General features: G+C 42.5%; 1 protein-coding gene across 2 annotated transcripts in view; it reads left to right on the forward strand.

Moving 5' to 3' along the window:
• The first annotated feature begins 1,326 nt into the window (after window positions 1–1,326).
• Window positions 1,327–25,460, forward strand: part of WNK3 (WNK lysine deficient protein kinase 3) — a 69,876-nt gene continuing 45,742 nt past the window's right edge. The window contains exons 1-2 of one of the 2 annotated variants that reach the window (XM_075259488.1): window positions 1,327–1,640; window positions 10,130–10,714. In XM_075259488.1, the coding sequence (XP_075115589.1) occupies window positions 10,196–10,714 (519 nt within the window). In that variant the 5' untranslated portion in view covers window positions 1,327–1,640; window positions 10,130–10,195. The remainder of the gene's footprint in view (window positions 1,641–10,129; window positions 10,715–25,460) is intronic. The other variant, XM_075259489.1, reaches the window with a different exon arrangement.

A 25,460-nucleotide genomic window follows, 5' to 3' on the forward strand; every position in this document is an offset into this window, starting at 1 on the left:
TTTAAAGAAGACCTCAAGAGTGAACCCTGTTGTCAGCACCCCCTGACTGTGTATAAGACTCTGCACTTCTCTCTCTTCTCTCTATACTTGGTGCAGTGCAGTCTCCTGTCTGCTTCTACTCAGACTCCACCTTGATTTTTTTTTAGATTTTCCTTGCTTTCTCTCTCTCTATTCTTTGCTTCAGTACCACATCACATGGACAGCTAGAGACAGTACCGTCTCTGCCTGCTGAGAGTGCACAAAGATTATCCTCCCTTCTATATTTTCATAAATAAAATAGAAGTATATTGGTGGAGTTATTCATGACTGGCATAGTGTACGTTGGTCTTGATGATCCATGAGCTGCCAAAGGATTAGCCTGATTTTTGACAGCGCACATCATTATTTTGTACCTGGAATAGATGTCAGGAGCCATTTACACTAGAAAATCAGCATAAACTGCAATGAATCTGGTCACGGTCCTTTCCGCACCAGACCCCCCACCAAGCCACCTTTTTGAAAAGCACCAAAGCTGGTGCGTAAACTGCACTTGCAATAATTTTTGAATCTGTCTACTTTTCCCATTTTTTTTTTTTTTTTTGGACACTGGCCTCTGTTCTTGTCCCCCTGCTACAGATGTTCCCTTGTTTACTTATCCCCTCCCCCACCCTTTTAATGCCTTTGCACAATGTTGCTATGGGGCTGGGGCTACATGTCAACTTTACCCTCAACTCCTTTTATATGACCATAGATTACCAGGCTAAAAAGAGGGGTCTATAGGACAATCTTATACATCAATGTTTAGAAGAAAAAAAAAAAAACTGCATCAACTCTGCGCTATGTGAATAGCATCTATTTCTTAGCGCCCTCCTTTCTCCGCCTGAGACTACATGTCCCGGCAGCCCTTGCGGCGGCGTGTGACGTCACCGTACGTCCGCGCTTCTTCAATCCAAGCCACTGCAGCTAGGAGCACAAGAGCGCGAAGGAGGTGAGGCGGGGGCGCGCCTGCTGGCTGAGGAGAGCGCTCTCACGGGGGCGCGCACCAGAGACGCTCGGCTACAGAGACCTTCTCATTGTCTGTCCAATGGCTGGGGGGCCTCGGCGGGCGGAGAAAGAAAAAAAACCCCAAACTCTCCTAAACACAGAGCGCACAGTGCCCGCAGTGTAGTGTAGAGCCGCTCCGGTACCGCAGCCGTGTCTTGCCCGCTCGTCGCACAGTCTATTGTCCTGTTTCCTCCTCCATTCATTGTGTCGTGCTGTCCTTTGTATACTTACCGTACATCTCCTCTCACGTTCTCACCGTCACTCGCCCCTTTTATAATTAATATCATTATTAGTATTTTATTTTTTTATCTCCTCCTGAGGTAAATGTCGGGGGCGCGCAGGTGAGGGGTGTGCGCGCGCCCGGCGTACCGCTCCTGCTCGGCTCCGCGCGTCTTGCTCGGTGTGTGATGAGCGGCGGTGGCGGTGCTGGCGGGGACTCCCTCATGTAACCGGCGCCCCCCTCTCCACACCCCTGCTACGTATACCGCGGCCTCCCAGTAACCCCCCATCCACCTATTCCTAATAGTATCTCCCTCCCTCCCTGAGAGAACACAGCTGCCGGGGACCAGGAGAGGGGGGCGGCCAAGAAGCGATACCAGCAGCCGGTGAGACCCGAGGTGAGGGGAGGGGGAGGCGGTGTGTGTGTGTGGTACAGTGTGTACATGGGTGACAGCTCCACATCACACATGACATGTGTAGCAGAGCTGGAAGAGTTGGGCAGACATGTGTTGCTGTGACTCCTCAGTCATGTATGTGAGGATGAGGATGGCGAGGAGCTGCCATTGGTCAGTGCATTGGGGAGATGGATTTATGGGGGGAGGGGGGGGGGGGTCTGCTGGATACTTTGTATCACACTATGTATAGAATTGTCTATTAGTATCTATCTATGTATCTATTAGTGGTATCTTTCTGCTCTGTCTGTAATATCTATATACTGTGATCTATCTATCTGTGCCCACCTCCTATCTATGTGCTTGTCTGTTTCTGTTTGTTTTATAACTCTTATCTACCTTTTCTATGTACTGTGTAATATCTATGAAGTCTCTGTGTTGATATTTCTGTCTATTGTATCTCTCATATCTATATCTGTCTGTCTCTTATAGCTTCTATCTTTTTATGTATGTTCTGTGTCCCATCACCTTATATCTATTGTGTGTCTCCTATCTCTCTGTATCTGCCAATCTGATCTCTGTTTCGGAACTCTTATAACTCTTTATACAGTGTATATATATATATATATATATATATATATATATATTCTGTCTGTTTCCTAACTATGTACTGTACCTGTTTTATAACCATCTATGTGTTGTGTCTCATGTCTGTTTCTATGTGTGCTCTATCTATCTGCATATAAGCTCAGACATATATATGCACACTTGGGTATATACACATATATATGGAAGAATGTATACACACATACTCATTTTATACACACAAATGTAAGTAGTGTTTCTGTGCATCCAGATGTGTGTGTGTGCACTCATAGGTATGTTTATATGTGTGTGGATAGTTTGTTTTGATATACCAGACATTATATACATCTTTGTCTATACTCTGTATATAAACAGCCATGGCAGTATATAGATTTATATATGAGTGAAACAAACAATACTTAACTTTTTCTCCACAGGATTGGGGGTAAATGGCTGAAGGCCGGGGGTCTGATCATTGGTGATCACAGGAGCAGGGTTCTTGAGTCCCCTGTGTGAATGAAGCAGTAGTGCGCTTGTGTGACTATTGGAGCACTGTGTGTACCCTGTGTCACACATCCACTTTTGCTTCGGTCACACAGAGACCCTCTAGCCTCATGAGGTCCTAACAGTCAGGTGCTAAATAGGGGGTAAGTATTAGTCATGGTAAAACTGCTTTAATATACATATGTAAAAGAGAGATTGCCATGGAGGTCTGTGTGTTAAAGGGATATGCCAGTAACAAGAAGATATCTGAAGTACAGCACTTGGCTATCTCTGCTAGCTGCCATAAAAATTAATGGAGTTTCAGTGCACATTTTCAACTTGCCAATACTGTGGAGCAGTCCTTGTGACTGACAGTGGTTGCACCCTCATGGTCAGCAAGTTACCCCCCTTTGGTCAGGGGGGTAGCTTCTTGTTACTGGAATATCCCTTTAATATATAAATGTGATTGCCACAATAGACTTTAAGTTGATAAATGCATATAGGCAGACAGTGACTAACCACTACATGTATACAGATGGATAGTAGAAGTATTGATGCCTATATACGTATAGGAAGACAAGTAGGCATAGAAGTCTTTATGTTGATCCTTTCACGCTCTTAAGCTCTCGCTATATGATTTTTATGGACTCAGGTATGTGGATCTCAGACTATGCCAGTGCACATGACAAGCTGTGAAAGTTTTCCATGGGCTGTATACTTCTCTTCCAGACTTTTAACAGGCATGCTTTGAGCAATGTGAGCGCTTGAAGTGTTAACGTCACCCCGGTGGCACTGCCCACTGTCATTTCAGTAGCGTTGTAGGGCAGGCTGGTCGGAGCGGCTTTGTTTCTTTGCTCCTCTAGCTGTATTTTAATGCGTCCACCCTTTTAGTTGTGTATCTCAGCTTTGTAATGAATAAGTTATGTCATTTGCATTGATTGAGGTTGCTGGGTATACGGTGTGATTAAATGTCATTGGAGTTTAGATGATAACTGGTTTCCGCCGTCTGCCTTCGTAATTTGCTTTGTGAACTGTTCTCTTGGTACAGATAAGTGTTTGCTTGTGTGCCAGCTGACAAGCCCTGCCCGCTGCTCCGAGCTATAACAAGTTTTTTTGAAAAATTTTTCCATATGCTATCGGTGCAGTTTTTTTTTTTTTTCCAGTTGTCTGCTTTGTGTACCTGATACAGGAGACACTAATGATTACTGTGCTCATGTGCCGTGCCAGCTGCCGTACCTCCCCCACCTGGCAAACTTTGTTCTGGTTGCACGTTCATTGGTAATTTCCTCTTGGGATTCTCTTGGGAACAATCCTTCTTTAGTTTTAATGAACACGTGTGCATTGCATCTGTAGCGCTCAGTAACTATTTATTTTATTTTTAGAATTCGGAATATCTAACCTTCTAATATGTAAAGGGATGTTCAGACTCTCCTCTGGGGTAGAAGAATTGGGCATGTTGGATTTCACCCTGCCCAATCCTTTGTTCTCATTGGAGATAAATTGGTGACAGAAATGCCTGACAGCAATTTATAATTGGCTCCACGTTGAGAATGCATGGCAAGATGTACACATTTATCTTGGCCGTATTAATCCCTGGTCAGGGTGTTTTAGTAATATCTTGTTATCCCTTATTTGTAGTAGTGGGCTTCAGAAGGGGTCAATAAGAGCGCAGAGCAACCATATGCCACGATTGCAGGAAGTTGGGAAGGAAACTTACAGAATTACCAAGGATTGAACAACAAGTAGGGAAATTTGTTTTATGGAATTTACCAGATTGTTTGCAATATGGGAAAGGGCTGGACAGGTCTGAAATTATGACTGAGCTGGTATGTCTGATAGGAGTGTGGTTTTTATCCCTCTAGAGGATTAATTTGAGAGGTTGGGCACCCACTGATCTGCAAGTTATCTTCTATATTATGTATAGAGGAAAACTTGTTAAAGAAGTATCTGCTTTGTACCATTAATGACCTATCTTTAAGATAGGCCATCAATATTAGGTCTGTGGGGGTAAGATACTTGGGGTCCCCAAATTTTTTTTACTATTGACAGTGTGGTTCCTGGTATTGTGTCCCGGGAGTCACGCTGTTCATTCACTGTTCAAACTATGGCAGCAGCTTTAAGTACTGCAGAGCGGTCCCATAGACCTCAATAAGTCAGTGCTGCAGTACCAAAGCCCAAAAGATTTAGAATTGATGGCCCATCCTATTGATAGATCATCACTTGTAAAAACTGGATATAACCCTGAAAGATGGGAATATCTCTTTAAATACAAAGAGGCAGGATGGTCTGCCGAAATCATGGTGTTCTTTCAATATTAATCTGATTCAAAGGGGTTATACATCAAAGAATATGTATGCTCTATGCATAGGATAGAGTATAAATGGCTTATTGATGGGGGATCTTACTGCTGAGACCACCGCCTATCTTTTGAACAGGGGTGTCTTACACTTGTAGTGATTTCAGCCCAGATACAGTCAGGCTGAATGTTAGTGTACCCCCAACTGGATGGGCACACCTACACTTAGCCCAGACGCATTCAGGCTGAATTCACTACAGTGGTAACATACCCCCATTCTTAGGATTGGTGGTAGTCTCATCTGTCAGATCCCCACCAATCGACTATTTATGTTTTATGGACCGGGGATGAATTCTTCAATTCATAACCCTTTTATTCTAATGCCAAGCCCAACATTTTTGGATAGGAATGGCATAGAATCTAACGGGTATATAAACAGCACACAGGAACAAAACAAAAGACAAAACTAAAGCAAGACAGGACCAGGGAACCCGGGCCCGTCAAGCCACGCACAATAAACAAAATACATCCACACGGACGGAACAGAACTTGGTAATCAAAGGCACAGTCTATTACATCAATATCAATCAGAAAGGGGAGGGGGGGGGGAATGGGGCCCTAAACTCTGGCACCCAGTACCAACCTGCCCCCCAGCAAGGAACATCAGCCAATTAGGTCTCTATATGCCTGAGTACCTTGGAAGAAGAGCCAAGGCATCCAGGCAGCCATAAAACCGCGTGTGCGTCTTGGAGAGAAGCGGTGAGATCTTCCATGGTCTTAATATTTTCTACTTTATGGATCCAGTGACGGAGGGAAAGGGGGGTTGGGTGGTTTCCAAAGCACTGGAATGCAGGCCCTAGCTGCATTGAGCATATGGCGCAGGGATGATCTGCGGTAAGTACGGACGGGAAAGTCTGAGAGGTGGAGCAAGAAAAAGCCAGGGGTGGAGGGGAGTCTGGAAGACCTGACAAAGCACCCTATGGACCCCATCTCAGAAATCCCTCAGTCCAGCGCAATCCCAAAAAATATGCAAAAGGGTCCCCACCTCCGAGCCACAGCAAAGGTCTTGACTTTGGGGAGGAATAATTTTCAGCAGAAGACCTATCTAATGTGTATGGACAGCTGAAAAAGAATATTATTTTCAACAACTTAACATAAAAGACAAATCCACAGACTTGAAGGTGGAAAAGATTGTATATTTCTGTGCCGCTCCATGGGCTACCTCCCTGCAACAAGTGTCTGTCAGTAAACAACCCCCCTCCATTTATAGATGACTGAGGAATTGTTGGTTCTTTGGATCAAATGTTCAGCTTTGTTGTCAGGTTACGTCCATAGATTTTCATGAATGTATCTTGTCCTTAGAGCGACATGTGAATAAACAATCCTGTGCTGCTGAGATCAGCTGTCCGGGAGCAAAGTTTAACACTCTGCCTGTCAGCCAGTGGGATGAGTCCATGTGCTCCTTTATTCCAGCCCTATTTCTATATACACTGTGATCATTCATGTGCATTGTCACCTTGTCTATGATATCAATGGCACAGTGAAGTGCATTAGAAATGTCACTTGTACCTAAAAATGGGGATGCATGGAGTGGCTCTTATATGGATTATAAAACCCTTGTGAGTGGTATGTCTGCTGCTACATTGTGCGTGGGGGGGAAATGCAGCTTCTAGTTTTCTATATTGTTTCTCTTACAAATGGTAATCATTTCCTGCCATGGTATTCACGCTCTCACAATTGTTTTATCTCTTCCTATTTGCATGAGCCATAACCTGTGGCTGAACCATGTTGTGTGTGGTATTTTTTTTTTCTTTTCTTTCCCGCTTTGGGTCTGGAGGGCATCAGATGAGCTCATAGAGAATGAGAGAGAACTGGTCTGACTAGTACGTGAACCTCATTGCTTCCTCCGGGCTAGCTGCCTGTACTCCTGTGCTCTGCCTTCCCCGCTCAAGTCCTTTCTCCTGCTGCACAGACCCATACAACATGCGTGATCTGCCCGCAAGAAAGGTTACAGGGTTGTAGTCTGTCCTGCAAACATTACACCTGTCCTGGTATTCTCCCATGTCTGCAGCGAAGTTCCTGTGTTGTTTCGGTGCTTTCACGCGAGGCTAAGTAATAAGGTTTATGTTTCTACTTTTGACATTTGGAGAATCTGTTTCTTTAGTTGTGTTAAGTTTGTGTGTGTGATCTTGCATATACTTATGTTCTTGTGCTGTGGGTTCTTACTTTGACAGTCCAGCTCCTTTGAACCTCTAACTCCCAGCATGCCTGATCAGTTTTATGCTGGGTGTTGTAGTGTCACAGCATGCTCTGACAGGTGCCTACTGCTCATGCTAGGAGTTGTAGTCTCACACCTGCTGGAGACAAACAGCTCCAACACATTTTGTTCAGTTTTTAAGTTATATTTGCACAGTAGCGGTGGTGGGGGGACAGTGTCCTAGATTGTGTATAGCATTCTGCCAGGATATTATGAGCCCCATGTCGTGTTCAGAGGTATTAAAGATGTTCAGTGATTCATAAAATGGATTTGTGGTTGGATGAGTGCAGTATCTTAGTATCTGTTGTTGTATTATTCTTATCACTGTTGGTTTTGGAACAGGATTGTAGTGTCTTTGGGAAGCTGCCTGCTCTCAGCCCAACGTTAAAGCATTCAGTTAGCCCCGTGTTTTATGAACATATTTTACAAGCCTGTTTGATGTCATTTCAGTCAGTGAATATTATTCTGGTTTCTGTGGTTCATTCCTGTAATGTGTGCATGTTAACCCCTTTCCTAGCCGAAAGTTTTAGCTTTTTTTTTTTCCTCTTTCATATTTTCATCACTGCCTTCCAAGAGCCATAACTTGATTTAAAGTGGTCACCCATGCGGTTTTATTTTACTTGCTTCCTCTAGGGTTTCCATGCTGGAGCTGGGGGTTCCTGGCTGGTTCCAATGCCGGGTCATGACATCCACCTTGTCTGTTTTCACACGTAGTCACCTGTTCTGCCTGGGCCAAATTTACTATAGTGTACCAGCTCCAAACAGGAGAGGAGGTGGAGGGACCTGGGTACTATCTCTGATCGTGTGACCTGGAGTTGGAACCAGCCTAGAACCCCAAGATCCAGCATGAAGAATCCCAGAGGGAGTAAGTAAAATGAAACTTCCTGGACAATCCCTTTAACTTGGTTGTCCAACTTCTTTTCTTTATCTATTTTGGGGAGTCAACTGTTTGAAGGGGCTGTGATGCTAATACAAGTGCCGTGACCTCTTCACTGTTTATATTGCATTTCGTCTTTTTCATAGTCGCGGTGTGATGTAATTACAGCCTCATCCCATTCACTTCTATGGGGAGAGTCTATTTACATTCAATGGCTGCCATGAAACAGACTGTGTGCAATGTAAACAGTGATGAGCGTATTGCTCTCGTATAAATGCAGTGGCTCCTTCAGTCTGCTGATCAGCAGGGTCCCGGGTGTTGACCTATCACTTACTAAAAAAATAGGACAACCCATGTATCTTTATTCTGCAGGTCACTATGATTGTGGGGACCTAAATTTTATAGTTTTTTTTTTTTTTGTTACGCTTACTACTTAAAGAAAACCGTTGATGACAATGATAATAAAATGCCTTGTGTTGTATCCTATAATGTTGTAATTTTTCGGTTGATGGAGCTGTGTTTTGTGTGGTGAATTATAATTGGTACTATCTTCAGTTGCCAATTACATGTTTATTTTTTTTATTTCCTAATTTTTTGATAGGGGAGGGTGAGTAAAATAAGAGCAGTTTTGACATTGCTTCTGTCTCAAAAAAAGTTAATTTGCACGAACTGCTCCGTTTCTTGCAGACTTGAGCAATCGATTTAGTACAAGAGCCGCCACTCTGTGTATACAGTACTATGGGACAATAGAGCAGCGGGGAGTCAGGGACATCACTGTAATTCTTAAAGTCTGGGTCTGCTGACTGGGTTCATGTTGGGAAATCTGGTCAATATACAGACTGAATTTTCCTGTTTCCACAGGACCTAATACTGCATTACCTCAGAAGCGGCTGCTGTACGGTAGAAGTTGGCTGTGGCTTTTTATATCAGTCTGGGCAGTAGAAACCATTCACAAAATATGGAGCAGGTCTTTTTCCTGTCTGTATTTGTGGCACAGACTCTCCAATACAAGCCATTTTCCAGATCCGTGATTTCAGATGACCTATCGGACGCATGCGGGCATGTATTTTGCGGAAAGTAAAAACTACTACGGTTGTGTGTATGTAGCCTAAGGCTGAGGCCAGACATTGCGGAAAAGAAGACTGAACTGAACTGAACTTTAACTGAAAAGAAACAAATTCAGCAAAATCAGCAATTAAAAAAAAAAAAAAAAAAAATCCAACTTTTCCAAAATAGTGTGAAGTTAGTCTGAGAGTTGCTGTAAAATCTTTTAATTGATGTTTCATCGTGACTATTAAGATACCAAACTGCTAACAAATAGCATCTTTGAGGCAAGCTGTTTCCGAGTGCAGCCCCCAGGATGGTTGGCTGATCTTCCTGGGTCCCTATCCTTTCTTCTATATTTGATTTTTTGCTGAGGTGTCTGGAGAGGAACCTGGTGTGATCTGATTATCCCAAAGGGTCACAGTCTGAAAGGGGCTGTCACATCCTCCTTAAGGGGCTGTCTAGTTAACAATATATGCTCCTGAGACTTGCCCTCCTGTCTGCTTATTTTTTCAGTACATTGACTTTTAGACAAAGTCCTCCTCTCCTGTAACGTTAAAGTTCCCCCCTGAATGCCAGGGTAAAATGCCAGCCTTTGATGATGCTGGGCTATTTGACGTTTTTTTTCTCCTAATCTAAATCAGGTGGTGGTTGTACCGTAGCGCTTTAGGCACAATGCAAGACTTTGTTTTGTTAGAGCCCCCTGAAACCATTGCTAAATTGTTGCGTTGGCATGCAGATAGAAATCCCTGAATTCTGGACACGCTGGGTCTGCCATGTGTTTACACTGTGCATTTTACTCTTCCAATGTGTTAACTGGGGAGTCTTCAATGAGTGACTGTTGTGTAAACTGCTGCCGTGCAAAGACTATAAAAAACCAGCACTAGGTATAGTTTATTATATGTGTATATTGTACCCCAAATTTTAATATTTTGTGCCTTTTTTGCCTACAGGTCTTGATTCTAGAAGGATCTTTTACTGTATATTCTGTGGAAACTTGAACAGCAAAACTGAGGAAAATGGCGACCGACTCCGGAGAACCAGCAAGCACAGATGAGTCTGACAAACCTGCTGGATTCTCTGCAGAAAAGAACCTGGTCCGTCAGGGCTCTTCTTTGGTCCGACATGTCAGCATGGAAGAGAGTGACAAACCTCTTTCGGCTTCAGGGACTAATGAAAGAAAGCGGTTCTTTAGAAAGAGCGTAGACATTACTGAAGATGACAGGATACTGGAACAGCCCCTCAAAGAGGAGAAGGTGGTTGACTGTGAGGGCAAACAGCAAGTGGCCAGCCACATGACACCTGCAGGCCCGGATGACAAGAATGAACCTAAAGTGGTATCAGATGCCAATAAGGACTCCCCCAAGGAGAAAACGGAGAAGGAAATGGAGGAAGAGGCAGAAATGAAAGCTGTCGCAACATCTCCTAGTGGACGATTCTTGAAGTTTGACATTGAGTTAGGCCGTGGGGCTTTTAAGACGGTTTTCAAAGGTCTGGACACTGAGACCTGGGTAGAAGTTGCTTGGTGTGAGCTGCAGGTTAGTACAGTTTTGATAAAACTCCCATTTCTCTAGTGACCTGTGTACGTTTGCTTGTGTGGCTGGTGGTAAATCCTGTGTTTGCACTTGAGCTTCCTGGAATGTTATAGGTTTATGAATGTGTCTTTCATTTGCCTTCAGAGGTGTTGCTGAGGCACACATTGACCATTTCTAACACTCTTTCATCCCTTAGCTATATAGAAACTTAATTCCTAAATTTCCATTTTGGTTATACACGTGCTTGGGTCATAGCTTGCTTGTTTCATGGATTATCCACTGTGGAGAGGTACAGGGTATACAGAATTTTATCAGCATACATAGCCATAGATCTTTGTTTTAGCTCATAGACCAACCCCAGTGTTATCTTTTTTTAGTGGGAAGAAAACTAGTTACTGTGGCGTCAGAGTGAGGGTGGGTTGTTTTTTTTTTGTTTTTTGTCTAGGACCCCGCTGGGTCATTATTCCTTATGTTTTCTCAACAAATAGAAAATGTCCAGTCAAGCCACTACTGCTGCTACGCGACTGACTGTTCAGGCATTTTACGTAAAGATGGAACCCACCCTCCATCCCAATGGAAAATCCTTTTAATACGTCACCAGATCCTATTAAAGGGGTTATGTCACGAAAAATTAATTCTCCTCTAGAACTCAATGTTCAGAATGAGGATGATTGTGTGTGTGTGTTGTGTGGTTTTTTTTTTTTTTATTTTCTTTAATCCCATTGAGAATGTAGCAGTTGAGATGTGAATCCACTTATTTCAATGAGTGCGCTGTAGATGGCTGAATGGTGTACCTTGGCTATTTCTGGCATTCCCATTGAATGTCTGCATCCACCACTACAATCTCGTTCTCAATGGCAGTAACCCCCCCCCCCCCTTGACATGTCAAAGTTATGTTAAGAAAATGGTGAGGAATTTGGTGTGGAAATTCATCGCTGAAATAAAATCCTCCCATTGCCCTCAATGGGTTCCTTTTCTTTCTTTTTTTTTTTTTGCGCTGCAATTCCACACCATTTTTGTCCATGTGAATGGACCCTTAAAGGGATGTTTTCCTTATAGATATTTATGGCATATCCACAGGGACTTGATACTATCTCCAACATAAGGGTCCCCAGGTGGGATATGAATGGCTTAGCAACCCCACTGTTTTCTATGGCAGTTACGGAAACCATTGAGGACTCTGTAATAGGGAACAGTTAGGCTAAGGCCCCATGAGCCGTAATCGCAGCGCTAAAGCGCTGCGGAAAGAACCGCTGCGTGAATGTATTGTGGTTCTTTCCGCAGCGCTTTGAAGAGAAAGTTCACTGAGTTTTCCTCTGCGGACTTTCTCTTTCCATTATATCTACGGGAAAGCCGCCGGTGTTTCTGTAGATATAATTGACATGCTGCAATTTGCAAAGCTACAACGTCTTTGCAAATCGCAGCATGTCCGTACTGCGTTTTTTTCCACAAAGTGGGCATGGGATTCACATGAATCCCATCCCCTTTGCTTGCACTGTGAAATGCCACGATTTTTCCTGCAGCATTTCTGCTGTGGGTAAATCGCGGCATTTACGTCCCATGGGGCCCCGGCCTTATGGTGGAAATCCCCTTTATATTTAGTTAACCTTACATTCAGGTTATTATGTAAGCAAGTTGTTTGAAAGTAGATCGACCATCTTTAACATTCTGTCCCATGTAAGAGCAGCCTATGACAGCTACAGTACAGCTACTGGTAGGGCTGCTGTTTGGCTACTGGGATTGCTGAAGGAATACACTGGGTGCATAGTTCATACGCACACTTCTTATAAATAAACCAGACTCATAAACTATGTGTCTTCTGTGTTCTTTTAGTGCTCCAAGTAGCCAAACATCAGCCCTGCAAGGAATACAGATCTGTTGTTGTAATATGCTGCTGCTCTTACATAAATGAGCATCTTAAGGTGACAGATTCTACAGAAATACAGAATACAGTACTGTTGGATGTATAAGTTTATGGAAGACGTGCTTAGGTTTCCTCCTTAAATTTCCTTCTAAAGAAATGCTCTGTAATGGTTCACATGCAGTGGACCTATCAATTGAAAGGTGGCCGGTGTTTACCAAGCAAATACTCCTTGACTTTCAGAAGTAATTGTCATTGAATGCTTGTCTTCCTGGCTTCCAAGTACCGGAATTTCTTTCCTTAAAATGAATATATATACTACCGTTTTGTGCGCGGATACCACTAGGGTGAGCACACAGCAGGCGTACTGCTTATAATATTGGTCCCAATATTAAAATTGTATGTGGCCAGCTCAGCAGCTCCCTCTGATGGGAAGTGCAAAATTCTATAGTTTTATTTTAGAACAGGTCTTGGAATTGGAGATTTATATCAGAAAAATGGAGCTACGGTTATTAAAGGGTTTTCCTATCTCAGTGTTTCAGCAGCATTGCCTCCTCCTCTTGCTGAACAGGCCAGAGAAGTCTCACAACACTTATACAGATCAGATACCGTATTTTTCGGACTATAAGACGCACTTTTTTTCCCCAAAATTTTTGGGGAAAAGAAGGGTGCGTCTTATAGTCTGAAGGTGGCGCCTGACATCCGCTGTAATAGAGAGGCGGAAGCCGGCAAGTGATAGACGCCATTACAGGTGCCGGGGCCTGAGACATCGCTACGATCCTCTGCCGTGCATGAAGCCAGCAGCGGCAGGGGCTCCTCCGTCCCCCCGCTGCTGGCTTCATGCAGGGCAGAGGATCGTAGCGATGTCTCAGGCCCCGGCGTCTATCCCTTCCCGGCATCCGCCTCTCTAGTACAGCGGATGCCGGGTCAGTATCCGTGGCCCCTTCTCCCCCGGGGCCGGTCCCCACCGGCCCCATACCTGTAAAGTTGCAGGCCGGCTCCTGCGCGGCGATATCGCAGGAGCCGACCTGTCCGGGTGACAGCCGGAAGCCTAATGAGGCTCCCGGGTCTGTCACTGCTATATATTAGTATTGCGGCTGGTCTCTATGACCAGCCGCCGTAATACTAATATACAGAATGTCCCATAGACGGCAATACAGTTGTATTGCCGTCTATGGGACTTGCGATCAAGTGACCGCAGGTTCAAGCCCCCGGGGGGGAATAAAATAGTAAAAAAAAAAAAAAGCTTTAAAAATATGAAATAAATAAAAGTTCTAAATCACCTCCTGTTTTTTTTTCAATACAAGGTGATCTAAGCAATAGATATTCCCCAAAATGGTATAACTAAAAAGTACAGCTGGCCCCGCAAAAAAAACGCTCTATGCATCCCCGTACAGCTGCAGGGTCACCTGTCAATGTGGCCTTGCAGCTGTTGCAAAACTACAACTCCCATATATTAAATATTTTACCAGTTTTTGCTTCAAAATTTTTTTTCCCTATTTTCCTCCTCTAAAACCTAGGTGCGTCTTATAGTCCGAAAAATACGGTAATATGCAGATGCTTGTACAGAATGGACTCAGTGTTATCTGTGTGAGATAACAGACCAGGCTTTATCAGCAAAGTGCAATTAGCTGAACGATTGTCCTGCTGGCAAGAGTAGTGAGTAAGTGACGTGACATCACTTGTCCTATAGGTCCCTGGTTATAGCAATGCTGTGTAAACAATGGGAGGAATAAGGTCACGTAGCAGTAGATCCTTGAGATGGGACAATCCCTTTAAGATCTTTAACAGCTTAAAATGTTGTAGTTAAAATGACAAGATGATAAATGGTGGATGTTACCGAAACTTCATGAATTTTTAATTCATCTTATTTAGTAAAGCAGGTGGAAATAAAATTCTGTCTTGCTTTCTTAGCTTGGTTAATTGTATGAAATTTACAAGTGATCTCAGATTAGATAATAAACTATCTATCTATATTTACATATTACTGAATGGAACCATTAGGAAAAAAAAAAGCAAACTCCCACAAAAAATATTAACCAGCTCAAGTAAATGAATGTGCAATAATTATTCTCTGGGCAAGTTGCTTCAGAGCAGCATTCACTAGAAATGGCACAATACATTTCATTATTCACATTTGGCAATGTCTATTGCCCTCAGGAAAGTTATTAAAACGTATTAAATTATAAGATACTTCTTGGCATAATATTATGAGGTGGAGTTATGCTATTGCAAATGATATACGGACTTGCACTTCAATAATGAAATGCCATTAAGGCTGAGGCTCCACGTCATGGAAATGCAGTGTTTTTGTTGCAGCTTTTGCTGAAGTTTTTCAAGACATCCCTGACTTTGGCTCAAAAAATACTACAGAAAATGCTGGGTTTCCCCAATGTGGGGCCTTAGCCTAAAAGAGTTTTCTGGCACTTGATCATTGATAACCTATCCTTAGCATCGGTAATCAATGGGGATCTGTTCTCCCGGGATCCCAGCTGAACAGCTGTTTGAAGAAGTCACGGTCCAGGTGTTGGACCCCTATCTATCACTTATTGATGACTGATTGGCTTGTAGATATCTTGCAGTCCCAGTCATTTTTGCAGGTGTGTATATAAAGGCAGCTAGAAATATAGGAGCAGATTATTTCAAATAATCCTTCAGTATGCATGGATTGTTAGTAGTGTATTTGTCAATGGTAGGTATGACGTGCTATCTGTCCATCCTGAACATATGTGGGAATGATAACCATGACCAAGTGCTGTACTCCGCTATTCCTGGAACAACAGTGAGATTGTGCAACCGATCCCAGGGGTCAGATATATCGCCTATCTTATGGTCTTTCAAGTGAAGACAGGAAATCTGGAAATTGTAGGTTATCTTGGAAGGATCACCAGAGACTTATATGGGAAACTTTTTAGGAAGCTAGTTTATAGAAAGTTAAAATGGCCCAGTATTACACACACCAGCATATGGTTAGGGGGCAGCTGCAGTTTGGTGGATTGTGAAAGAGGAATTTCCAAGTGCTGACCTTGTTGCGGCTCTGTCTTTTTTTAGTCTACCATTTGCTACCAAGCGAAACTTATGGATGCATTGCATTGCTCACTTCCCTTGTGTGAAGTTGGGCCATGTATGAATGTGCTCACATAAGGGTTCATTCACTCCTGTCTATGCTGCACTGTTTGTCCTCTGCAGTGCATATATATTCATGTATATGTTTATTCGCTTGGCTTCAGTCTATGAGAGAAGTGCTGTGCGTGCATTTTATAATGGCAAAGATTTTCCATATTAATATACAAATGCATATGTATTTCTAGGGATTAAAGTGGTCTATACTGGGGTGAACACTAAATTATTAGGCAGAAGATTTGGCCTTTGCTATATATTGTCTGCAAATAACCACTGATTTGGTATAATTTTTATAAGTTTTTACTCTCTCGCCCCAGCATTTGAACTTCTGACCACTACCTTACAGCAGGGGACGCCTACTCTTCAAGTATAAGATTTTATCCTTTACATTCTCCACTTCTTACACAAGTTTCGCTCTCAGTTTTGCCTGTGGCTAGGGTAAGTTCACATGGAGCAATTTTTGCAACAGAATTGCTGCAAAAAAATCCATCCACCCAATTCATATCAATGCGAGTCAGCCTTTTTTCTCTTTCTGCTAGGGGCAAAACCTGAACCTCCTATTGAAGTGAATGAGAGTAGAAATCTTTCTGCCAAGATTTCCATGGTAGATTTTGCACAGCAAGTCCCGATGGGAAAAAATCTGCCATGTGAATTTGCATTAGGTTGTGTTGTCAGTAATGACCATGTTGTGGGTCAAAACACAACCACTTCTACTTATATTAGATGTGACGCAGGCTGTGCGCTACTGTGATGTACCAGAGCCATGTAGCCCTAAACTAAGAGAAGACATTTTGCTAGGTTTGTGTTCCCTGACAAGGCGGCAGTATATCCTTAGAGCCCAGGCTGTAGGACGCGATGCAGGTTTTTAAGCTGGAATTTTACAATGCGAACCACAGAATAGGAGAACCAGATTTGGCAGCAGTCATGCCATTCCTCATCTCTGGCTGTGATGTTAATCAGATTTTGTGAGAAAAAAAACTGCAAGGGACCTCTAAGTAATCTTATTCCTCAGTGTTGTGTCTTTATTGGTGTTCTGTACATAACCCAATGATGGTGTTATGGCTGTGGGTTTTTCCTTACTCTGTGCACCATGCCTACATTCCTTACAATTGCTTTTAGGTGTATTTTAAGATAAGATAATCATTTAATAGTCCCATAGTGGGAAAATTTCAGTATGTTACAGCAGCAAAGTAATACAGATACAAGATAATACCCAGTAATATATTACAGAAGTAGACACACAAAAGCTGAGAATAGAAGATATACTAGGAGTCCATAGCAGCTAAGGAACAGAAGAAGAGAGAAGGAAGACTTCATAGTCACAATCATTAGTTCTCTGTACGGAGTGATCTTCGCTTGGTCTGATGTAGATTATACAGCCTGATCGCAGTTGGAAGGAAGGACCTGCGATAGCTCCTTCTCACACTTAGGGTGAAGCAGACGGTCACTTACAGTGCTGCTAAGTGCCATCAAGGTCTCATACATGGGGTGGGATTTGTTCGCCCACATGGATTTTAGAGGCATCTCCAGCCTGTCTACTGGCACACAAATGTGTGTTCACCCTGTTTGGTAATCTGTGCTGAGTATAGGAACAGTCTTGTTACAGAATGTACTGTCTGTACACCTGCGTACAATGTATTGTAGAGGTTTTTGTGCTCAGTAAAACAATAGACAGATTGTATGAAGCACATTGACAGAGCTTTAGAGGCCCTTGGCAGACACCATTTCATTGGAGTGGTTTTTAGCCTGATATGTGTTCATTGGGATGTTTTATTTTAGCCATGGGCCGTATCCAATATTCACTTGACTTGGACAAAGGTGCCATACCAGACACGGCCTACAGACAGAATTTGTATAGATTACAGGTGTTGAAAGTTGGTCCCTCCCAAATGCAGACGTGTAGATGGGGTCATTGTGTGGTCTGGATGGTGGGCTGCTCTTCACACTACTTATTTGGGTAACTTGCCACATCAGGGAATAAGCATGGAGTTCCTACAACAAGTATGAAAATACTAACTAGTACTGTAGAGCAGGTTCCTTTGTTAGGCTTGGTTTTGAGTGCATTGAGGCGTGCCTCTGTCTGGAGGGATTTTACTGAACTTAAAGCTGACCAATTTGATAGCATTAAAGCAATTTCTACAGGCAACTAAGGGAGTGTAGAGCGCTAAGATTACTTCCCAGCTATTGTCTACAGCACAGGGCTGCAACCTTCAGCACTCCAGCTTTTGTGAAACTACAACTCCCAGCATGCATACTTGTTCTGCTCTTCTTGGGACCCTTGAAATGAATAAACCGTGCTGATTTTGTAGTTTCACAGCAGCTGAGGTGTCGAACGTTACTGACTCTTGGGCTCCAGTATTCTGTAGCATAATAGAACATGGTATTGGAGATGGCCATAATATATATAATATTTATTATTATTATTATTATCATCATCATCCGTTTTTAATTTTTTATAGATAATTGTCGGCTAAATGCTTGTGTAGCTGACTGCTATATTCCTTCCACATATTCCATATAAATGTACAACCTGCTTGCACATATACACAGTTGAATAAGTCGGTACCACACACCTCTGGGGGAAGCTTGCCTCCCCTAAAAGTTTTGGCCATCTTGAAAGCTAAGGTCCCCATCCTTCTTTCTTGGAGAAGGATTACCCAGATATGATAAGCTAAACTAATCTCTAAAAAGTCACATAAACCAAGTCAAAGATGCAAGAAACTAAATATCCAGCACAGGAGGGATCCATGAAACTTAATTTTACTGTCAAAATGTTACGTCCATCTCCTATGACCACATACGCAGCCCATGCAGTTTATCTACATGTTTCAGACTTGTGTCCTTCCTCAATGCCATGAGGAAACATGTAGGCCAGCTGCATGGGTTGCGTACACAGTCACGTGAAACTGACTTTTTAACATTTTGATGATGGTAGTAAATTTTATGGATCCCTCCTGTGTTGGATTTTCTGGTTTCTTGGTTCCTTCTATTCTTTTATATGCTGGGAAGAAAGGAGGTCCTCATATACATTAGATGGCCCAGCCAAAATTGTCATATTTGTCTAAAATTAACTCTAACGTTAATGTAACAATATAGTCTTAGGCCTCATGCACATGGTCATACTACGGTACATCTCTGGGTTGTAATACAGCAACTGTAAACTTCTCCATATGTCTTCCGTTTTGTACACTGGTATCCAAACACTTTCTGTATGAATCATTACTAAAGTGCCATACAGTGCACAATATGGCGGCACTTGGAGTGCCTACAATGCTGTAGCACAGAGCTGCAGGTATTTTACACGCTGCTGTTAATGTTTGTGTGCTTGGCTTTGCTGTGTGCATGACGCCTTATAATGAGTCTGTAGTTTTTAGCAGAGTAGCAGAGAAGAGGTTTGTAGTATTAAATTCCCCCAATTCTCAGCTGAACCTGAATGACTACATTTTACTTCTAGACATGTTCCCCTCCTCTTGTCACTTGCGGCTTTCCTGATACCATTGTGGTGACACTTGTATACAGACGGACGGCATACTCATACTCAGTTACAATTTCAGACTCTTTCTGTGGGGAATTCATGAACAATAGAGGAGCACGCTGGCTGCCATATGGGCCGACTGCCCTTTAGTGGATTTGCATGCAGATTTCTTTCAATGGACTTGAAAAGTGAAAGGAAATTGAAATTTCTTTCAGGGATGTAGTAGACAGGAGTGGATTTGTGTGTAAGCCTAGGAGATAGAGGAACACGGCTGATAGAACGGCAATCTGATCCTTGCGCCGGACACTGACCCCCAGCTAACTTTTCAGCATTGTCTGGTGTCTCTCGCTGTGAAGCATTTCTTGCTGCCTTTCTCGTTACATCATCGGTGGACTGTAGGCAGCCGAAGCCAAAGTAACCCTTCTATTTATTTTAAAAATGTTTGTACAGGATGTTGGCACGGATAGGTGCCAGCTCGACATTAGCAAAGCTTCTGGTTGACAGCAGCGGTCCACAGTATAATGCATCAGTGTACTGAGGTTATATAACAAGAGCTAGCCATGCGAGGCAGGAAAGTTTTTCAATGAGTACTGAGATGATTAAACAAATGCCTGAAAGTATATATACACACAAAGTCAGTCAGTCAGAAGAGCGCCCTTAACCCCTTAATGTACGGGGCAGGAAGCTTAGAAATGGCTACACCGTTATATGCTCCTTTTTTATACCTGCTCAACAATGCAAATATGTAATTGGTCAGTCATGTGGCAATGGCTCAGCGCCTAGAGAACATGCAGAGACTCTATCAGACAGGTACAGGGGTTGTTCAGACCAAACGTCAAGATGGGGAAGAGAAATGTGATCTGAGTAACTTTGACCGGGAATGATTGTTGTGGTGCCAGACGGGTGGTTTAAGAACCTCAGAAAGTGCTGATCTCCTGGGATTTATATGTACGACAGTCTGCAGAGTTTACAGAAAATGGTGCACGAAACAGTAAACATGTAATGAGTGCCAGGATGAGAGCAACAGACATGAAATAACAGACTGAGTCCATTCCGCCTGGTGTCCGTCTGCCCCATGTAAATCTTCGAGGTGTTTTTTTTTTTTTTTTTTTTCTACTTTTCTGATGGGGAAAAAAGTTGCGCATGTAGGACCTTTTGTCTTCCATTCCAAAATAAATTGATATAACTGAAGAAAGCATCTGCTAATAAAAAAAAAAGGCACAGACAGTGAGGACATGTCTGTGTCCATTAATCTACCACACTTTAAGGGCTCTATCACTTGGAAAAGTCACTTTTAACTAAACATACTTGCATAGCCTTTGGAAAGGCTATTCCACACCTATCTTTTGTGTGTTAATCGCCTCAGTCGTTTTTTAATGAGCCCACTTTTATTCATATGCTAATTGGTCTCCTTCGTGCACCCGGAAGTCTCAGCGAGCACTGTCTGCGGTGTGTGAGTCTGCAGGAAAGGCTGATGAGGAGTCATCATCATCAGCCAGTTCTGTACATATAGCAGAGAGAGCCCTCGCTGAAACTTCCGGGTGCATGCTGGAGGCTAATTAGCATATGAATAAAACTACTTCAAAAACTACTGAGGGGATTAACATACAAAAGGTAGGCGTGGAATAGCCTTTCTAAGGGCTATGCAAGCATATGTTTAGTTAAAAATGACTTTTCCCAATGATAGAGCCCCTTTAATGTCCATATCTTTCATCTTCTGACAGATGACAGCAACAGACATTTATAATGGTAGTGTGAATATAGCCTGAGATGCCCATTGCACAATGTGTGTGTGTTTTTTTTTTTTTTTTGTTTGCAGTCTGTGTGCTATCCATTATAGATCTGCAGTAACAGGTAAACTGCTCACCATATCTATGGCACCATGCACACCAGGGCTCTGGAGTTGGTTGGCCAAATCACCCACTCTGACTTTTTTTTTTTTTTTTGCAGTCTGACTCCTGTCAGACCATGGCTAATGAAAAAATATTAATAAGGCTCCGTTCCCATGGAGTAACGCGCCGCTCATTTAGACGTGTCAGAGCAAGGCGCTTCAAAACAGATCCCGTTGATTTCAATGGGTGCCGGCTTACGTGCGCTACACATTGAAATCAATGGGAGACTTTATAACACATTGATTTCAATGGGTAGCGGACGTAAGCTGGCACCCATTGAAATGAATGGGATATCTTTTGAAGTGCCTCGCTCTGACATGTGTCTAAATGAGCAGCGCGTTACTCCATGGGAACGGAGCCTTACACTGGGGGTGGTTCTGACCCCAACTCCAGAGTCCTGATGTACATATTTTTTTCCCAGTCTCGTTGGTTGCTGTAGGTCCAAGCTATTCTAATCTGTTTTTGCAGCTCGGTCTTGTCTATTAAAATTATGGGTTTCATGGAAAACCAGGGACTACACACAGATGACTTCTTTGTACTGTCAATTCAGTTTTCCATAGAAAATGCAGCGTAATCTGCAAACAGTGTAGAACAGAGTAGTAGGAGCTGAGCAGATTGATGAGAAAACACACATATATATAATTATTCATCTAAATCTCTGCTCAGTATTGGCTTAGGAGTCCAATGGGCGGGCCTAATTAGTCACTGACAGCTGTCAATCTTTGAGCACATCTATTGGGCAGTCCTGATGTGAATGCTCAACCGGGAATGTACTGCAAAAAATGTGCACAACACAAATTTACAGAAAATAAAGCAGAAATGTAATGTATGCACGTTATTAGATCTATTCCCCAAGGATATAGAAATAGGAAAATCTTATTGAATAACTAGAAGGAATATATAATAGAGGTCACTAAATTTCTGTCTGTAGGTTCTCAGAACTGGTTAGCTGTAAGTAGGGATCCGATCCTATAACGTTCTGCTCCAATAAATCCAGTGCGGAGGCTAAAGCCCAGCGTTTCCTGTTGATGGATGCATTGTAAGCTCATTTCCTGCGTATACTCTATGGCCGTGTTGGACAATTCCCAGGAGGTTGGTAATTTCTTAAAGGAAAAACTCCTTATAAACTTTCAAGTCTCTCTTTGAGGATGTATGTCTTTCCTCTTTACTGGGGTTGTCCTGTTTAGAAGACCTTCTCAAACTTCCTTCTACAATATACAGAGTAGAGAACATTTCCAAAAATCGTCTCTCTGGAGGACTCAACTTGTCTGTCCATCACACAGAGAGCCCATTGATTTCAGTGTCTTCTGTGTAATTCTTTACTTCCCCTGTGGTGGCGCTGCAGGAGAATCAACCACAGGTTGAATCTGATTGCTGGGGTAGCCATCCTATTAGATGAAATGGGATCTTCTTTGAGTGTTCGTATTGTATTGTCATTCCATAATGATATAGCATTATACAATTTAACCCTTAGTTGGGGAAAAAGTAAGTAGTGCAAGTGGGAAGGATGTATAAACTCTGAAAGACTGAAAACTTTGTAAGGTGCATAAAGACATGACTAAACCATAGCACAATACAATACCAATGATATATAGCGTACAAATCACTTGGAGCACTGCTCAAACCTAAAGTGACAAGCTCCTCGACCGTGCCATGCATTCTGTTGTTTGTGTTTTTAAGGAGTGATCCCTGCAGTGCTGCAGATTTAGGAAACACTTTTACATACAGCACATGACAAATCTAAGAGCCGTGTAAAACCACTTTTGGCACCATCCCAAGTCATTTAGGAGTGAGTCAGGTGTGAGAGTGCGAGCTTTACATAGAGGATTACAGTATATTAGCATTAGCTATGGATTCCAGTAATTACATAAAGCACAATGCTGAAGTGTGAGTCTTCTATAAAGCGTACCTGTCGTTTCAGGTGACGTTGCAGGATAACCTGTCTTGTGAGAATGAGTGCTCTAATCACTAATCTGGATGTAATCTGGTTTGTGTTCAGCATTTTTTCACCAGTTTCCACCCTGTGCAGGCTTTGTTTCTTATTGTTAATTGTTCCTGAACTAATGGATGCAAACTAGCTGCTATGGTGTCTCCTATAAACTGCTCATAGAGTCTGCTCCTCTATATCTCCTTTGCTCACCCACAGAAGGATGAGTCACATGGGGGACATCACTAGGTCAAGGTGCAACACAATGCAAAAACAGTAGCCATTGCTGAGTGTCTACCTCCTCACAGCAGCTCACTCCTTCACTTCCCTCCAAACCTCTCCATAGACTTCTATGGGTAGCTTGTAACCTAGTTCCTTATTTAATTAATAGTATGCCTTGTCTCTCAAGACATATATTTAGTAGTAAGGGATTGGTTTAGGGGAAATGGAGCCTGATAAATGAAGAAAGAGGCATTAATTTTCTCTAAGATGTTACAAAGTTCCTTATTTTTGTAAATTGTTGAGACACACATACATACACATATGTCAGTGCGTGTATGTATGGCATATAGCTGAGCAGATCATCTACATGGACTTTTCTATAGCTAACATACCTACTTTCTTTAACTGCCACTTGTTAAAGGGAGAGTATTATCAGGACCCATTCCTGCAGATAGGTTAGGGTCACCTGCATCAATTGGTGCTTTCCTCTTGTGAATTGGTATCTGCATTTTCTATGTATCACCATTTTTGGAGCAACGAGGATCTTGATATTGCTCTTAAGAGGTAATTGGCAGTGCAGGCTGCAGTGGGGACACCTCAGCCCAGTAAATCTTAAAGGGGGATTCCCATGAATATAATAATATCTATATTTGTAGATAATTAAAAGTAACAATTTTGCAAATATAAGTAGTTAGAAATTCTGCAGAATTTTAAAGATTTTCTAACTTTGGTTGCCAATGGATAAGACCATGAATGCTGAAACTTTCTATGGTCTGGGAATTGTCAAAAACCCAGCCATGATTTTCTTACTGTAGCCGGGTTATCAGGCAGGGACATACTTGTATGAGAAGCTATCCGGTCCACAATAAGGAAATCATGGCTCATTTTCTGACCTCAGAAAGGTTCTGGCAACCAATCAAAACAGACTGTGACCACAAGATATTTAGAGAAAAATCTTTAAAACTCTACAAATTTTTTTAGTTACTTATATTTGCAAAAAAGGTTAACTTTTAATTATTTGACTGGGGTAGATTTCAATTCTGGTGCATGGAAGTACGGAAGATATTTTTATTTATTTATTTTTTTTTTTTTTTTTTTGAGACCGGAGCCCATTTACAACATGATTGAGTCTTGCACCAACTAGTAGATGGATGGAAACTCGAAACTGACTTAGAAAACGTATTGTGGGGAAGGTAGCTCGGTAGGAGCAGTTGTGCGGACCCAACCAGTCAGCGCAAAATAAATAAACCTTTATATCAGGTACAGGATAAGCGAAATAAAGCAAAACAAAACCTGCTCGTCTGATTGCTAACTAAACAGAAAATACTAACTGTCCGTGTGAATTACTAGCAGCCACATGAATCAACCAAAACAGCAGTACAGTATCGTCTCACCACACTCTGTGTCAGGACAGACCCAGGCACCTTCTCTCTTCTCAGGATCTGCCCTGAAGTGCAGGCTCTGCTATGGCCCAGTAACAAGCCTGGGACCTACACCTGGGCTGCAGCTTATTCAAGACCTGCGCCGGACTGTATGTCCGGAATTTGGGGGAGATGTACCATGACTCCAGCACTCTGCCTGTCACCTTCTTACAGTATCTTAACATTCCTCCTTTCCCTCCCAAATGTGTGGTTCCTCTGTTATTCCTCCTAAAAATGTATGGATGAATTGTAAATCAGTGTTTCCATTCCTTTTGTCAGTGCGTTGTGTCCATATGTGCTACAATACTATCCAAATGGTGGCCATATATACGTTGATTTATTCTGATGGCAACTTAGAGTTTTAGTAGGAATAACAGAGGAACATCACAGAACCCCTAAAAGAAGCTTAAACATTATTTCATTATTTTATGACATCAGGAGAGGTGACTGGGTCGTCTTTGTAGAATGCACTTGCAATAAAGACACCGCTTTTTATAAAGGAAAAAAATAGGTACTTTTTACAAAGCGCTGCCTCTTTGATGTCTTCTTTGAGAGTCCTCTTAAGATCTTAATTTGTGTGCCGAGTCCTCAAGTTTAATGCATTCATAAGGAAACCACTTGTCTATCAGGGACGGCAGATCTTTTATTTGTGGTCTGTACATTCACACATTGACTTAAGTGTTTTGGGTCCGGCATGGTCTGGAGAAGCGGCGGTGAATACAGACTGTCCAGACATCAACCTCTGGAGATCACTCTGCAACCTGAGTAATCGACCTGTTTGCTAAACAAGTCCCATAGGTCTTTTTCTTATTGATCGCTGGTGTGTGC

Source organism: Leptodactylus fuscus, chromosome 11, assembly GCF_031893055.1.
Source record: "Leptodactylus fuscus isolate aLepFus1 chromosome 11, aLepFus1.hap2, whole genome shotgun sequence".
NCBI lineage: Eukaryota > Metazoa > Chordata > Amphibia > Anura > Leptodactylidae > Leptodactylus > Leptodactylus fuscus.